This window comes from Panulirus ornatus, chromosome 35, assembly GCF_036320965.1.
Source record: "Panulirus ornatus isolate Po-2019 chromosome 35, ASM3632096v1, whole genome shotgun sequence".
Taxonomy (NCBI): Eukaryota; Metazoa; Arthropoda; class Malacostraca; order Decapoda; family Palinuridae; genus Panulirus; species Panulirus ornatus.
This window is the reverse complement of record NC_092258.1, coordinates 12,118,714-12,135,824: the sequence shown is the minus strand read 5'-3', so window position 1 is coordinate 12,135,824 and position 17,111 is coordinate 12,118,714. Positions and strand designations below refer to the sequence as shown.

The window sequence follows — 17,111 nt, the reverse complement described above, 5'->3', positions numbered from 1 at the left end:
TCTTCTGTAAGACAGTGTGGCCTCATGCCCTACACGTTCAGCCTCCTTCAGGATGACAGTGTGGCCCCAAGCTCCTACACGGGAGTCTAATCGAAGAGAAAGACCTACTCAAAGAGACTCACCTGATGATGAACACCTGGGGAAAATTTTGGGAGTCCACCTGTCCACTAATGTCATGCCTCTTTTTAAGAAAGACGAGTGTGAAGATTGGGGTCTCCTTGATAAGCGTGGTCTGCACAGCGCTGGAAAAGATGATCAGAAATCTGCCTGATTGTGAGACAGCACATTTTCGATGAAGATCAGGTCCACCAAACCTCTTGGATTCTGTGAGAGAGTCAGCTCCGATTTAGACAAAACAAAAGAAAGAAAGCCTTGGTTGTTTGCCTGTATCTATACTGCCAGAAAGCATTTGACACGGTAACACAGAGGGCTGGTAAAGGAACTGGATCTTCAAGCTGGAATGTAGCGGAAACAATTTCAATGGACGAAATACTATCCTGGTGGAGGGAACAATGGACTAATGTGAAAGGAACCTCCTTCATACGGGTTGAAGTTACCAGTGGAGTCCTGCAGGGGTCTCTTCTGTCACCATTGCTCTTCTTGATAGATGATTATCTTGGCAGAAAGATTGGACTCCTACGTGAATATGTTGTGCGGATGATTTGAAGGTCGTGAGGGAAGTCAACAGCGAGTAATGTTATGTCAAATTGAAATGGAACTTCGACAGGTTCAAGTTTTATTATTCAAATTGATGAAATTCAGTCTATGTAAATGTAATGAAAATGGGACACAATGAAAGCAAACATCGCCCCTTGACACAGTGACTTACGTACAGTCATTTCATACCCTTGCCTCACCTGTAGTGACCTCCTCATTACGCAAGCTTTCCCCTTAGTGTAACAACCTATCCGTAATGCACCCTCTTCCCTCACATATACCCACTTATGTATAGTGTCCTCCCTACGAGGGAGAGCAGACTCCTCCCTAGCTATGATAGCCTGCACATTAACCTGGCACTCCTCCCCAGATACAGTAGCCTGCATACGGTAGCCTGCCTCTCGTCCCCAGATACAGTAGCTTGCCTCTCCTCCCCAGATACAGTAGCCTGCCTCTCCTCCCCAGATACAGTAGCCTGCCTCTCCTCCCCAGATACAGTAGCCTGCCTCTCCTCCCCAGATACAGTAGCCGGCCTCTCCTCCCCGGATAAAATAGCCTCCCTCTCCACCTCCGAGATACAGTAGCCTGCCTCTTCACCTCCAAGATTCAGTAGCCTGCCTCTCCACCTCCAAGATACAGTAGCCTGCCTCTCCACCTCCAAGATACAGTCGTCTGTCTTTACAAGAGAATAAGAAAGGGAATCGACAGCGTCCCATCTCTTTAGCTGGAGTTCCACATTAGGAAAACAGTAAAGGAGTCAGACTGTTTGGTGGTAAATATCTGAATATCATTCTTGTACTTGAATAAGGAAGAGTTCAACAAGCTATCCATATTCTACAGAAGACCAAACTAGAGTATGCCTCTCAAGTTTGGTCACCGCAGTTAAAGAAACAGAAAGGAAGTCATGAATGATGGCACCACAATTAAGAGATCTGAAGTACAGGGGAAAAGCTTAGAGGCTTTGAATTTGCCCAAAATGGAAGAGAGAAAAGTGAGGAATGACTGGAGACAAACTGATAATTTTCGAATCCTCTTGATGATGTGTGCAGTGAAGGATGTAGGAATAAAGCAACCAGAGGATATAACATGAGATTAAGCAAGCATATTGTAAATATATATATATATATATATATATATATATATATATATATATATATATATATATATATATACATGCGAAGTATCATTATATGATAAGGGCGGTGAACGACCGTAGTAAAACGAATGAGGATGTGGTGAATGCAGACAACATAAAGACGTTAAAAAAAAGATTCCACGGTAGTAGAGAATGTTCGATAGATGGGTCCCCACGGGTGTAGAGCTCCCTCCCCGTACTATACAAATATGACACATACGTTTAGTACACAAGCAAAACATACTGTCTGTTGAACATGAATTATAGTAAGTGTACGTATGGTGTTGGATCTAATGACCATTGATTGCTGAGTTCTTATTTAAGGCAAAATCCATTCATTATTGTCAAATATTTCATATCTTGTTTTTGTTTTACAAACAGATGCATCTATAGTATTCTGTTAGTTTCAATGATTATAAATTGTTGAATGGTCATTAAGCCAAATATCGTATTATACGTTAAGCAAAGGCTGCACGCCTACCGCTACCTAAAAGTCTGTGTAAGTCTCATGTTGTATGAAATGGCTAACAAGAGCTAATGTCCAACGTCCAAAGTCATGCCATACATCAAACATACAGTGTTATATATAAGAACTATATACGCTTTTTGAGAAATCTTGGAAAATATATAAAAGTGTTGTACATTAATTTCTTTCATAGTACGAAGGCGTGCTAGCAGGGATGCGCGAATCATTGTGCGCATCGTCGGAGAAGCAGTGTGTAAAGAGTGTCGACCGCGTCAACGTTGAGGTAGGGCGTCGCTGCCTCCACACCCTTCTATCACGTATGGAGATCAGGCCCTTCGCCCTCCAGGTCTGGGGCATGGATAAGTAAGTTGCTAACATTACCGAGCCTCTGTATGTGCATACTTCCGTTCCTTCCCTCGTGAGGTAAATTGTGACGAACGCGAGTTGAATATTCAGTTCGATTTGATAACCCTTGCTGTAATCCGTAGATTAAGTATGTAGGATTTGCTGATAGTTGTAGTGGAGGGTATGTAATGTTTTCTGCGCCAGGTTGTGTGGACGAACCTTCGTGGCCACTATGGGAGCGGTTATGACCTACCTGCTGGTGCTCCTGCAGATGCAGCCACAGCACGACTATGGAGCTGCTCACGACCCCCACGCCGTATGCCTCAGGAGGGGAGACTAGGTTGTAACATTCTTTATGTTTTCTAACAACTGACGTGGGTCCATGTACATTTGAAGGTCGTGCCAGGTGTTGAGGAAGTATATGTTAAGGACCTGCCTGGTGTTGGTGGGTAGATGTTAAGGACCTGCCTGGTGTTGGTTGGTAGATGTTAAGGACCTGCCTGGTGTTGGGAGGTAGATGTTAAGGACCTGCCTGGTGTTGGTAGGTAGATGTTAAGGACCTGCCTGGTGTTGGGAGGTAGATGTTAAGGACCTGCCTGTTGTTGGTAGGTAGATGTTAAGGACCTGCCTGGTGTTGGGAGGTAGATGTTAAGGACCTGCCTGTTGTTGGTAGGTAGATTTTAAGGACCTGCCTGGTGTTGGTAGGTAGATTTTAAGGACCTGCCTGGTGTTGGTAGGTAGATGTTAAGGTCCTGCCTGGTGTTGGGGAGGTAATGTTAAGGTCCTGCCTGGTGTTGGGGAGGTAATGTTAAGGACCTGCCTGGTGTTGGGGAGGTAATGTTAAGGTCCTGCCTAGTGCTGGGGAGATAGGTTGATTAATCGCACACCAACAGTCTTTCTGGGACGTTTGTATATGATGTTTACTAGTTGCTGGTGGAGTACATGATTCAGCTGGAGTATTCTGGTTTTCTTTTAATTAAAATGTCATACGTTTTTGTTATGACCTGACGGGAAAAGTACTCGGGGAGCAAGAGGATTGTGTTGCTTATTAATTGGGCTCTGTTTTATCACAGTTGTTATAAAAGGTTGTGTAGGCAAGAGGGATAAAGTGTTGTGGAAGGAGCCTGGATAATGACGGAGCCATGATGCTGTCGCTTCTCGCTATCATGTCTTTCACAACGTTTGTCTCAGCTGTTGTCTGCCTCTGCAAGATCACTGAACACAAAGAAAAGAAAAAAAAGATCCTTCGTAACGGAAATGAACGTAAGACATATCAACAAGATCTTGCATAATTCATTAGCATTCTAATCAGTGTGGTACTCGAGTGTTTGTAGAGGACTCGGCTCTGTAGCCTCAGCAGTACACACTAATGCTGAGCCAACATCCCATGATAAGACGGTGAGTGGCACCTCCGAGCTGGTGGTGCCGGGGTCGGCCAGTGTCATATGATGCGCCTCAACTCAACCGTCAGCTTCGGTGTTCCAGTTAGAGACAGTGTTGCTTCACCCACCTCCTTCAGAATTAGATAACTTTCAAGATAAAAGATATTTTTTATCACTACATGTGATAATTTTAGCCTCGACCAGGTCTATATTGCTGAGATGAACGGCAACTTGTGTTTAGAATCTAACAAAAATGGAGGAGAAGAGGAAACATCCAGCCAAGCATCTGCCAAAGAACTGCCGATGGAGGAAGCGTATGGAGCCACCATCAAGTTTGCCAGGCTGGTGGGTCTCCACCTTGTCACTAAGAAGGGTGAGGAGCAGCCCTACATCTTCAACCACCGGGCCATGGTTCCGCTAGTGATTTGCAGCCTCATCATCTTAGCCAACCAGGGTTCCTTGCTCGCCTACACCTTGTCTTTGCATCCACCGTTCTGGTTCTTGGTCATGCAGATACCCCTCGTGTTCGGCTGTGGGTTTAGTCTGTTCGCCTACATCCAGTCGCTGCGTCACTCACGTCGCATGATGAGTTACATGGCTGCCTTGAGAACTCTGAAGGTTCCAGTGACACTTCGGACGCGCTTCATCATAGGAGGCGCCGTGTCCTACGCCCTGGTACTCGGGTTTTGCTCCCTCTTTCTGCTGTCGGATTGGTACGTCCTGCCCGCCCTGCCTTCCATCATCATTATATGCTTCGTACCCTCTGTCCTGGACCTTTACATGGGCTGCTTCATCATGGCGCTCAGGACCTTCACCACCAAACTAACGGAGAAGGTCCGCACGCAGACCAGTTGGTGTACGGAGGAGGTGGAAGCTGTGGCAGCAGAATGGATCCTGCTGAAAAAGCTGCTCGACATACATAACAAGGTTTGTCACTTTATCATGTCAACATTGATAATGATCACTGTCACCCAAGATCCCTTTCCAGGCTCCTGGAGCCCAAGGCTGAATTAAGTGGTAAATGCAAGGGTCTTGGAGAGGGAAAGAGGCGAGTATGCAGTCTGTAGGGGATGAGGAGGCCTGGGAAGTGATTCATATGTTGTTTGCTGATGACACATGGCGGAATCGAGTGAGAAAATAAAGAAATTAGTGTCTGATTCTGAGAATGTGCGTGAAAGGAGGAAGTTGAGAGAATAAATGTGGATAAAAGTAAGGTTAGGTTTAGCAGGGCAAATGAACAGGTTAGTTGGGGGTGTATGAATGGAGAAAATTTGGAGGATTAGTGCGAATGGAACCATGGAAGGCTCTGAGAGCAGTGGAGAATGTGTGGAAGGAGAGAATGATATCTCAAGGGGCAAAAATGGGTATGTTTGAAGGTATAGTAGTCCCGACGTTGTTGTATGGATATGAGGCATGAGTTACACATGAGAACGTGCACAGGAAGGTGGCTATGATGGAAATCAAATGTATGAGCACAAATACATGGTGTGAGGTGGTTTGATCGAGTACTGTTAAAAGGGTAAAAGAGAGGTGTGTGGTTGAGAGAACTGAAGAGGGTGTGTTGAAATAGGTTGGACACTTTGAAACAATGAACAAGGAGAGATTAACAAAAAAGGATATGTGTGTCAGAAGTGGAGGGGAAAAGGAGAATGTGGAGACCAAACTAGAGATGGGAGGATGGAGTGAAAAATATTTAGCGATCGGGGCCTGAGTATGCAGGAGGACGAAAGGCGTCCACGGAATGCAGTGTATTGAAGAGATCTTTTATACAGGGGTCGACGTGCTATCAGTGGACTGAACCAGGGCATGTGGAGACTCGGGAGGTAAAGCATTGAAAAGACCTGTGGGGCCTGGTTGTAGATGGGGAGCCGTGGTTTTGGTGTATTATATATGACAGCTAGAGAATGGATGTAAGCGAATGCAGTCTTTCTTCGTCTGTTCCTGGCGCTACCTGGGTAACGTCGGAAAAGGAGACATATATATATATATATATATATATATATATATATATATATATATGTGTGTGTGTGTGTGATTAGGTAAATCACTATGTATTGGTGGCATGGTATGCCCGGTGTCTAACATGGCTCTCTCTCTCTCTCTCTCTCTCTCTCTCTGCAGATCTTCAGCCTGACTGTGCACCTGCGGCTCCTGCTCCTGACGCTACAGTCAATGGCATACCTGTTCGTGTTGTGGGGGATGAGCAGGTGGGACAGCGGGTGCCTGGCCGTTGTGGTCCTGACGTCGCTTCCCCACTTCGAGGTCACCCTGCGCCTTGGCTTCCTCTGCACGATGGGGGAAAGGCTCCTCTCCTCGGTGAGGAAACCACACGGCTTCTGTGACACCTTCTACTGTGTGTGTGGGGGGACTCAGCCAACCTAGTGCACACTCACAGGAACAGGTTTTCCAATTATATTCATGGAAAGTAGAGGAAGATGATGTTGATCTAGATTCTAAAAGGATGTTGGATTTGGCCTCGCTGACTGATCCTCAGCCGTAACCAACAACCACTGACGGTAGTTAGTAATAGTGTAGGAGGTCATTAAGGGGGTAATTACGTAATTGTTGAAAGTCCGAGGTAGCGCAACTAATGATAGTATGTTCATATACTGATGATCACTGTCGTAATGATGCATGATTGCAGGTGTACATTGGAGTAAACAAGCTCTCTCTCTCTCTCTCTCTCTCTCTCTCTCTCTCTCTCTCTCTCTCTCTCTCTCTCTCTCTCTCTCTGAATGGAGTTAGTTTGGACTACATTCACGTAACTCTCATGCTTGTCTTATATAAAACCTGTGATACTTGAAAGTGCTTCGAGTAGTGCCCAAAGATTACTTTAACTGTTACTTAGAGATTGAAAGATCTATCCACATCTCGATTTTCACAGGAAATAAATTACACCTCAATAACTCGACAGTTTAGTACAAAATTTGCTCATGGAGGAACTTAAATTACGTTCAACTTTTTAGACAACTTGTTTTTACTCTCTAAGCAAGTTGTTTACCAGTGTGCAACTCCGAGAAGTTATCATAAAGATGAACATAGGGTATGAGATCTTGGTTAGACAATGCGAATAAGGAATTCCTTGCCAAGTGTGCAGTTCCAGTGTATGATGTATTTAAGAGTGACATGACAGAGGTAGCAAAGTAGGTGGTGGTTTCTTCCTTAAACTTAAAGTTGATGTTTTAACTCTTGATGATATCCACATTCTTTTTTTTCATTTGGAAACTAAAGATTTGCTCGAGTTAATAATACTAGGATTAGTTTACACGCCAAATATGTAGCCCCAGAGTACACGTCAATTGACAGTGACAAAGGAAACCAAGTATGTAGTGGTGTCTTGCTCTTGGTTAAAGCTAATCTCAATCATGTACTGAAAAAACGTAATCTTTTATATGATTTTTGTTTAGATTAAAGATGACTGTCGGAATGAAATAAGAGCACGATTAGTTTAAAGCCACCGTACGGACGCCATAAGTAAACGAGAATTATATTCTATTTTTATCATGATGGAAGATTTCAAAATACTGGTATTTAAGTTGGGCGAGAATCTTTCCAGTGGCTCTGAGTTCAGACTTTACCTAAATTTGCTTGATGAATGCCCTAAAACAGTTAGTTGAGAAACCTACTTGTAATGTGAACGTATAAGATTTGGTTCGTTGTGGTTGGAGAAAAGTTTGGTTATGAATCAAGAATTCACACGAAGTAACTTTCAACATTGCTTGTAATGCTTATCAACACAAAGAATCGTGAAAGAATATCAAAGCTTAGACTTGCACATTCTAATCTTTGTTTTGTTCTTGATAAGATAAGCTGGGATGACATGGTTAAGGAAAACAATATGGATTTACGTAGCTTGGAAGGCTTCAGTATGACATTAAAATTAGGTAGAAGGATCAAGTGTGCAGTGTATACCAGTCATTTCCTAGAACTAAACCAAAATAGTGGACCAGTGTGAAGTAAATCCTGTTTTCTAAAGAGATGGCACAAACGAGAGTAGTTAAAGTTAGAAAAATATGCGAACAATAGAAAATTCGTCAATGTAAGCATCAGTGTGAAGTGTATATTGCTTAAAGAAAATCGTAGCCACATTACACGTACGATATTACCCAGTCATCCTGTCTATTAATCATGGAAAACGGTAACGAATAGAAATGGTAGAAAAAGGCGAACATAATTCTAGGACTTTGTAGGGAGAACATTCGAATTTCAGTCGAATAAACTAATCGTCACTCTTAGACACTGACTGGTGCGTCCCTACCCTCCATACTGAGCTCAGTTTTGGTCACTTCTTAAAAAGGCATACAGAGAATAGAGTGAGTACAGCGGACTGAGAAACACATTCTATGAGAGCCATCCAACAGATGCATTGATTTAATTTAGAGAGGTGTAAGAGGTGATACTGAATGGTAGCAAAGGTTTTGATATTTTCGATCAAAGAAGTTATCAGGGCTAGGTTTGTCATATCATACACGGCAATGGATACGAATTTTGAAAAACGTCGTCTTCGAATGAAGCCAAGTCTTTTTCAACACGATTGCTAACATACAGAATACTTTACCAATAAGAGTAGTTGAGAGCAACACCATAGATACGTTTAAGGAAAGACGCCATAAAGGTGATAGAAAGTAAACTTAGGACGTCTCAAAGCCTACCTTGGATGGGCTGAAGGCGTCGCTTCAAGTCCACGAATGATATTGGCGCCTCAGTTACACATACAATTTTCACGTATATCTCCTTTCCATCTCTGACCACACTGACCCCTTTGCTTCTGGCCTCCTTTATAATTACAGACACTCTGGAAAGCACCCAGAGGTCTGTAGCTGTTAGTATTCCTTTGTACTGACACTGGTTACCCCTGGTGGTGTGTGCAGGGCGAAGCGTTGCTGGCAGCGGTCAGGGCGGCAGCCTATACGGTGAAGGTAGCGACCCACCAGCACCAGGAGCTGATCTACCTGACGGCCAGGATGGAAGCTGCGCCTCCTGCTGTACACGTCTGGGGTATGGACAGGTCAGTTCATGTAGACATGTCAGGCTGAAGTGTGTAAGCACTAATGGCCTACGGACCACACTTGGTAGTTGCATGATTTTGTTGAGGTCGGAAAAAGTCAGCAGTTAAAACAGGTCGAACTGTGTTCGGGACAACCACCACTGTCACCTACATGGACACTACAAGTTACGTGTCATCATATACTCCACCTATGGACTGGGGTATGCGTCCACTCTACCTACAAGTGATATGTTCATCGTTCATCTGATGCTACTGGATGTTTGAATATCCTTTCTTTTCTTCAGTCATTCAGTTTGTTGCTTTGTTTCCGAACTACGTTTCTTGATAATTAACCCTTAGACCTGAAATATTTAAGTTCTTTCCTTAGCTTGGTTACCTCCTTTCCTCATGCGCATCCTGCATCACCTGCTCCTCCCATCTATGAATTTAGTCAACCATAGTTCACCTGGATTGTGTCCCGTTCATCACTACCATGGGTGAGGTGTTTCCATACTCCTGGACTTGGCCTGGTGGACCACCATCCCCCCGCTTGCTGCACACACTTTTCATCCTTGTCGGAGCATTCCAAGTATCCCGTCAACTCACGCAGTCCAGTCTGAGGCTTAGTCCACCTTATTTTCAAGTCTGACTCCCTGGTATGAGGCTTTCAGCAACTGAATTATCCTAGCAACTGGACGCTTGTAACCACACACTGAGCTGTAAGACTACACACATACCTGTGGCAAAATGCATGTAATGAGTGTTGAGGGAGGGATAGTACAGATAGTCATCCACAATAAACCTTTGTTCTCGCCCGCAGTTTGTCCGCCCGAACGTGTGTCTCTCTGACGTCCCTGGTGACGACGTACGCACTGGTGCTGCTGCAGTTCTGCTCTCGTAGCGACTGGCGTTTCACGAGCGGGGAGCGGCAACACTGCATGACGCGCTACGACTACTGCTTCAGTAACTCCACGGAGGCGTCTTGGATGCTCTACTGATGAAGCCCTCCTCACCTCGCACTGCCCCACACCCGCAGATATAACATCGTTTTAACGCTGGATCATTCGTCCGTCCGTTAGTGCGGGGCGTGACAGAGAAATGCCCCACAGTTGGAAACGCATTGCAATAGAATCTGCTCTTGTGTAGTGTGTGTGTGTGTGTTTGTGCTTTCCCACCTTCATAGAACAGATCTTCGTTGCTGTTAGAATTTTATCACCATTTCTTTCTAATACAAACCACAACGCAAACCTGAGGACATGCTGGCTCATCTCTCCAAGTGCGATCAGCAGAATTATTTCTGTCTTGACACAGAAGAATTATCACTTGAAATATAAGCATGAACTTTTCTTCAACTGACCATAGAGCTAAGTATATTTGAGCATCTGTTAAGATTTCACTATCAACTGATTTGGAAGTGAATGTTGCAGACCTCCGCCCATATATCGCATTTGCCTGTACCAAATGACATTTTGACACGTTGAGTATCTGCTAGGCATAGCCAATATTGGGCTGAGTCAGTATAAACCAACCAGATTAAGTGCGTTTGAGCAGCTGATCCAGAAAGAAGATATTGCATCAAAATTCCCGAAAGACATTGGTTGTTTTTCGATAAAAAAGAAAAAAAGAAATCTTTGAACAACCGTCGTCAGATAATTTTATATTGATGTGTATTTATCGCAATATTATGTATAATTTATTATGTAGTACAGAAATGTCCTCTCGGTTCAAAGGCAAACATGGGCCATATACCTAGTAAGAATTTATTGTCTAACAATCATCCTTTAACATTTGAAGGCGTTGTTTATATTTTTGATTGGTGGATTGACGTAGACCACCGTAATGACTTTGGTTGTTCTTGGCCTAAACAGGCGCCTAACCTACTAAATACATAACGTGTTGTGTTTGCTCTTTCAGTTTCGCTGACATTTATGGAGTAAACTATTACATCAGTAAACATTACGATAGATACTTTTTAGACATGACGGACAATGGAGCACTTGGGTTAAGCCCGCAGATCTATCCGCTGACCTTTTTTTTTTCCTGAATTTCTCTTGATCACACACCCCGGAACCCTCCAGCGATCTTCACCCAAAGTTTATAGTTCTTGAAAACAGTTCTTTTCAGTCAACAATTGAGACAGATGGTGATAGCTTGATCCCCAGCCTCCTGGACTTACAAATCAGGATAGAATATCTGTTTTGCAGAAAGTGTGTAAGTCAATGGAGCAGCTTCGACGGATAATCATGGGTTACGGTGAGGGCAAGGTCGAGGTAGTTGATGTAAAAATGGAGTATAGGGGGAAGTGATGGGTCGGAGCAACATGTTTGCAGTTTTCTTTCAGGGTTTCTGTTCTGGGATGGGTAAGCTTGAGAGGTGTTTTTATCTACGACTGAATTACGAGGAAGAGGAAAAAATGTAGAGGTTTTGAAAGATCTCTTGCCTTATTCATTGTGCCGCAGGATTTTCTGTTTTACCTTAGTGTAAGACACAGGTCTGATAAGCCTAGCAATTGAGTTCTGCTCCTCAAAGCATAAAGTTAGGGCACATGCTGGCTCATCCAGTGGATCGTCCCAAGCATGTATAGTAGATAAACATAATACCTATCCGAGTTCATCATGTATATGTTAAAGCAAGGTAGGATAGCACATGTGTTATATAATGATATATTCCTTACCTAGAAATTTACCTCATGTTATCCATTTGGACATATATTCCTATAGAGTGATATAAATGTTATCTTGTATACCAAAGGAATTGTTGCAGTATAACCACATTTATATCAAATATAGAAATATTTTCATTGTGGATCTATATAGGACATGTATATCTATCACGACACTCCTATATATATATATATATCATATGTACCTGTTAATATAGCGTGTTTGTCTTACGTAAGTTAGCATATGGTTTATATTATATAATAGTTTACCTGATATAGCATATGGTTTATCTTCATTATCTTGACTAGGTTAGCATAAACTTTACCTTCATAATAACTTTCTTAGGATAACATATGGTTTATCTTAGCTTATCTAGGATTGCACATGGTTTATCATCCACATTACCTTCCCAGGATAGCACATGGTTAACCATTTATATTACCATACATAGGATTGCACATGGCTTAGATATATCACCATACCTTGGATAGCACATGGTTTATCGTCTATATCACCTTACAGAGGATAGCACATGGTCTACCATCTATATTACCTTAACCTGGACAGCATATGGTTTATCTCAGTGCACAGTATTCTTTGCTCCACCAATCTGTTCGTTGCAACACCCAGTTTATCTAAACCTCAGGTCATAATGGTAAAGATCTGGGGGAATAAAAGCCTTGCTGCAGTTAATTTGACAAAGGGAACCTTAATGAGTGACACGGGAGAAAAGTGTGGGAATAGACAGGATGAAACGAAACACAACACAGAACAGAAGAAAGAAAAAGTGGAGAAAGAACTAGAGACCGTATGTGCTGCTCAGAGTGCAAGCCTAGCCACTGTGGTCTTCAAGCAGGTCGACGAGCACTCCGGCAACGTGATGAAGGATTCTACCAGCGACCAGCGGGACGTCTCTCACTGGTTGATTTTCTTATGCGCCAGCATCATGGGTCTTCATCTCGTCCATCAACGCAAAGATGGTACCTGCGTTGTATGTAAGGTGAGGATCGTGCCCGCTGTCGTGCTCTACCTGATGTCGTGCACTGTAGCGCTCGGCAACCTCACATACTTGTTCTCTAAGGGCTACATCAACCACATCCTCATCATCATGATCATGCCGGTCATTTTCGGCTGCATATTCATGGTCATGATTTGTGTAGTGGAGATCGTCAACGCCCAGAAGATGGTCGACTATATGGAAGACCTACGGCGAGCTGGACTGATGGTGAGACACAACAAGGCCCAGTACTACCTGCTTTGCCTCATTCTCTTTGCTTCTGTCGACACGTACGCCACACTTGTCTTACTGCCGATCCCAGCAGACCGCATCCTGGATCTACTGGTCCCTGTCATCCTGGATTCGATTGTCCCCAGCTTACTGGACCACTACATGTGTGGTTTTATTGATACTCTACAGACGTCATTTCAGAAGCTTGCACGCCGTGTGGGTGAGATCAAGTGCTGGACACTAGCGGAAGTGCAAGCGGTGGCCAGCTCCTGGCTCACACTCAGTCGTCTCGTCACTAAACATAATCAGGTCAGTAATTTCTCTCTTTTACGTCTGACTCATGGAAGTTACTTGCTATATGTTTGTTACCAGCACATGAAGGATACCAATTATTTTGTGGTACATGAACTATGTCGTTCAGTAGATATATTCCCCCAAGTACCAGCAATGCTATATAATCCCAAAACAGCATTAATGACAGTATCAAATATGAGGTCCTTCGAGTCTCTCCCGGTGTGAGGTTGTATACAAAGGTGGGTTCTTTTCAGGTGTTCTCCTACGTGTTGCACATACGTCTGACTCTGTTTGTGGCCCAGATGATGTCGCTGCTGTACGGGCTGATCCAGCTGCGTGGCCCGGGCTGCCTGGGCATGGGGGTGGCCTTACTCGCCCCTCTGATCCATGTCTTGCTTAGGTCCTACGTTGTCAGTGTGTTCGGTGACAACCTGCAGCTGGCGGTGAGTCTTGCTCCAGACACAGAGAGAGAGAGAGAGTAGTTTTCAGCATACCAATTTTTGATCTTTGAGGTTAGGAAACTATTTCTCCTCTCTGCTCATGCACAGATTTGTATGATTCGCAGTCTGTGAATAACCATCTCGGTTATGTCCCTTGAAGAGGTGGGAGAGTGAGTGAACTTAAGGACACACGAGATGAAGAGTCTGAGTTTATTCCATTTCTGATAATTTCTTGCCCGACGCTTGTATACACGAGGAAAGTTTATAAGCTTAGGAGGAAAAGCTCAGTCGAGAAGGATACAGGGATCTGCAGTAGAGTAGACTAGTCTCTTAACCTCGATTCAGGATGGCTCGAGCTCGAGTGTGACGCTGTGCAGAATAAGCAGATACTCTGTACCTCTTCGTCCTGAGCACCTGCGTGAGAGGAGGGTGTCAGATTGTGTCTCCCAAAGACGACGCTGAGTACATCACTGGCTTGCCGTGAGTGAATAGGAGTAAGCGTAGTAACTCGCTCGGAAGGAATGCGGATGATTGGGAAGTGTGCAAGAGAAAATGGCAGGAGGCCAATAGGAATGTAAAGAGGGCAAATGCGAGTCGTGGGAAGCGAGTAACGGCAAGCTTCACGGGAAGGATGCTTAAATGAGTTGTGTATCACAGTACATAAGAATTCATCGAAAACAAAGGGCTTGTATATAACCTCAGTGGGTTCTTGCGCACCTATGGGATTCGATCCCGGGTCCTCAGGGTTACAGTTTACTTTCCCCAACACATCTTCGTTATTGTCATAGGAATTCTTCACGGAGCGCTCCATCTCAGATGCCGTGGGTGGTGAGAGGATGTTTCTATTCGTTTTTTCGTTCGAGAAGATGTATCTTAAACACACACACACATTATCTCTCTCCCGCCAGCACGAGAACGTCCTAAGTGGTCTGCGGGAGGCCTTGAGAACTCATCTTCGTCCACAGCACGGCAACTGTGGCCACAACTTGGCCATTGGACATCAGTGTGGCAAGAGCGATACGTGTGTCCAGGGCGTCAAGCGTGGCCAAACTGAGTGTGGACAGGACGAAAGGTGTGACCAGAACGGGTGCGGCCAGGATGAGTGTAGCCAAGCTCTCCACAACCTTACCTCTCGCCTTGAGGCCCGACCCCCGTCCATCACTATCTGGGGACTGAACAGGTGAGCCACTGTTACAATATGGAACACCAGGACTGTAAGGTAAGGTAGACAGACTCTAAGGTAAAACAGGTAGATTATAGGGTAAGGTAGTTTGACTGCAGGGGTAAGAGGTAGACTGTAGGGTAAGATAGGTAGACTGTAGGGTAAGATGGATAGAATGTAAGGTAAGATAGGTAAATTATACGGTAATAGAAGTCGATTGCGAGGTAGGAGAGGTTGAGCGCAAGGTACGAACAACTAGCTGTAAGATAAGACGGCCTAACTGTTAAGACATTTAGACAATAGGTTGAGACAAGTTAGCAATAGACGAAGGTTTATGACGTAGAGGTCTATAGTATACGTGTTTATGACGTAGAGGTCTATAGTATACGTGTTTATGACGTAGAACCTGTAGTATTATATGACATACTCACACTGAAGTAAAACAGGTCGACTCTCCTGGAAGAAGTGTATGATAAGGTTGGTAGACTAAAGTAAACCAAGGTATGTAGACTTAGCAGTATTCTGACCGTTTGGTAAATACATGCAAGAAGTTAAGGTAAGACATATTGAATTTTGGAAAACTGGACTTTTTTCATGGTTATCGAAATGGCTTTGGTAGAAACATGTCTAAATCATGGATATCAGAGAAAGAAAACCAAATTACACGTGAAATAAGGAAACTGATCATAGATTCTAAGGTGTTTGTTGACCTGCCTCTAACTGGTGGAAAGGTTGTAAGAAGAAGGAAAAACGACTGAAGGAAGAGACTTCTATGATTTCGCTGTTTAAGGAGAAGAGGCATCATAACGGTTAATCCTAGTATGGCTATCCTCCACACACAATCTGTGGGAAGCAAACAGCCAGAGGCGTTGCATGGGTCCAGTCCTTAGTGGCAGGACCACAGTCAGACCGAAATGATGTCTGTGAAGACAGGGAGAGAGAAGCAACATTGCAGTGAACAGAGAGGAATAGTTTAAGGTCAGTAAAGCCATGAGTGGTCAGTAAGTGCACCAGCATGACCCATGAGTGCAACTCAGTGACCTATGAGTGCCCCAACATGAATGCGTAGTTATCCAACATGACTCATCGATGCATGTGAGTAGCCCCAAATGACCCATGAGTGCGAGTGAGTGTCCAACATGACCTGTGAGTGCTCCAACATGACTCATGAGTGCACGCGAGTGCTCCAACATGATTCATGAGTGCACGCGAGTGCTCCAACATGATTCATGAGTGCACGCGAGTGCTCCAACATGATTCATGAGTGCACGCGAGTGCTTCAACAAGACCCATGAGTGTGAATGAGTTCCAGTATGACCTGTGAATGTCCCAGCATGACCCATGAGTGCGAGTGAGTTCCAACATGACCTGTGAGTATTCCAACATGACCCATGCGTGTATGTGAGTGCCTGACATGACCTGTGAGTGACCTGGTATATCCCATATGTGCAGGTGGGTGTACTAACAGGTCTCCCTACCACAGGTTGGGGCGGTCGACGTGGGTCCATCAGGCCAGCGCGGTGCTGACCTACCTGGTCATCCTCCTGCAGCTCCGGCCGCAGGACAGATCCCAGCTCATGACCTGCTCCGACCTAGACACCGGTACCATGTACAACGTCACGGCAGCTCACAGTTCATGACCTGCTCTGACCTGGACACATCTGCCATGTACAACGTCACGACAGCTCACACCCCCATGACCCGCTCTAACCTGGACACCTCAGCCATGTTAAACGACACAAGCCATTGGTCATGACCCGCTCTGACCTGGACACCTCAGCCACGTACAACACCACAAGCCATTGGTCATGACCTGCTCTGACCTGGGCCCGCTCCCCTTCACACCGGCATCACAGGTGTGAACCATCAGAGTCGTGCCAGTGAGAGAGATGAGGAGCGGAGGAAGGAGGGAAGCAGTCCAGCGAAAAGGAAGGAAGAATGATGATGATGATGATGACCATGATGATGATCATGATGATCATGACGATGATGAACATGATGATGATGACCATGATGATGATTATCATGATGACGATGATGATGATGATCATGATGATGATGACCATGATCATGATGATGATGATGACCATGATGATGATCATGACGATGATGACCATGATGATGATGATGATGATGACCATGATGATGATGATGACCATGATCATGATGATGATGATCATGATGATCATGACCATGATGATGATAATGATGACCATGATGATGATGATGACCATGATGATGATGATGACCATGATCATGATGATGATGATCATGATGATCATGACCATGATGATGATAATGATGACCATGATGATCATGATGACCATGACGATGATGACCATGATGATGATG

General features: G+C 44.3%; 1 protein-coding gene across 3 annotated transcripts; it reads left to right on the top strand.

Moving 5' to 3' along the window:
* The first annotated feature begins 2,476 nt into the window (after positions 1 to 2,476).
* On the top strand, positions 2,477 to 16,767 carry LOC139760161 (uncharacterized). 3 transcript variants are annotated; one of them, XM_071683071.1, is made up of 6 exons: positions 2,477 to 2,621; positions 2,808 to 2,943; positions 12,282 to 13,172; positions 13,412 to 13,600; positions 14,506 to 14,777; positions 16,243 to 16,767. In XM_071683071.1, the coding sequence occupies exons 3-6, from the start codon at positions 12,288 to 12,290 to the stop codon at positions 16,397 to 16,399; spliced, it is 1,503 nt and encodes a 500-aa protein (XP_071539172.1). In that variant the 5' UTR covers positions 2,477 to 2,621; positions 2,808 to 2,943; positions 12,282 to 12,287; the 3' UTR covers positions 16,400 to 16,767. The 3 variants fall into 3 exon arrangements, with proteins under 3 accessions (XP_071539172.1, XP_071539173.1, XP_071539170.1); XM_071683072.1 differs by lacking the exons at positions 12,282 to 13,172; positions 13,412 to 13,600; positions 14,506 to 14,777; positions 16,243 to 16,767 and adding exons at positions 6,107 to 6,301; positions 8,857 to 8,993; positions 9,793 to 11,275 and having other exon boundaries at positions 2,808 to 4,912; XM_071683069.1 differs by lacking the exons at positions 2,477 to 2,621; positions 2,808 to 2,943 and having other exon boundaries at positions 11,283 to 13,172; positions 16,243 to 16,765.
* Positions 16,768 to 17,111: the final 344 nt, after the last annotated feature.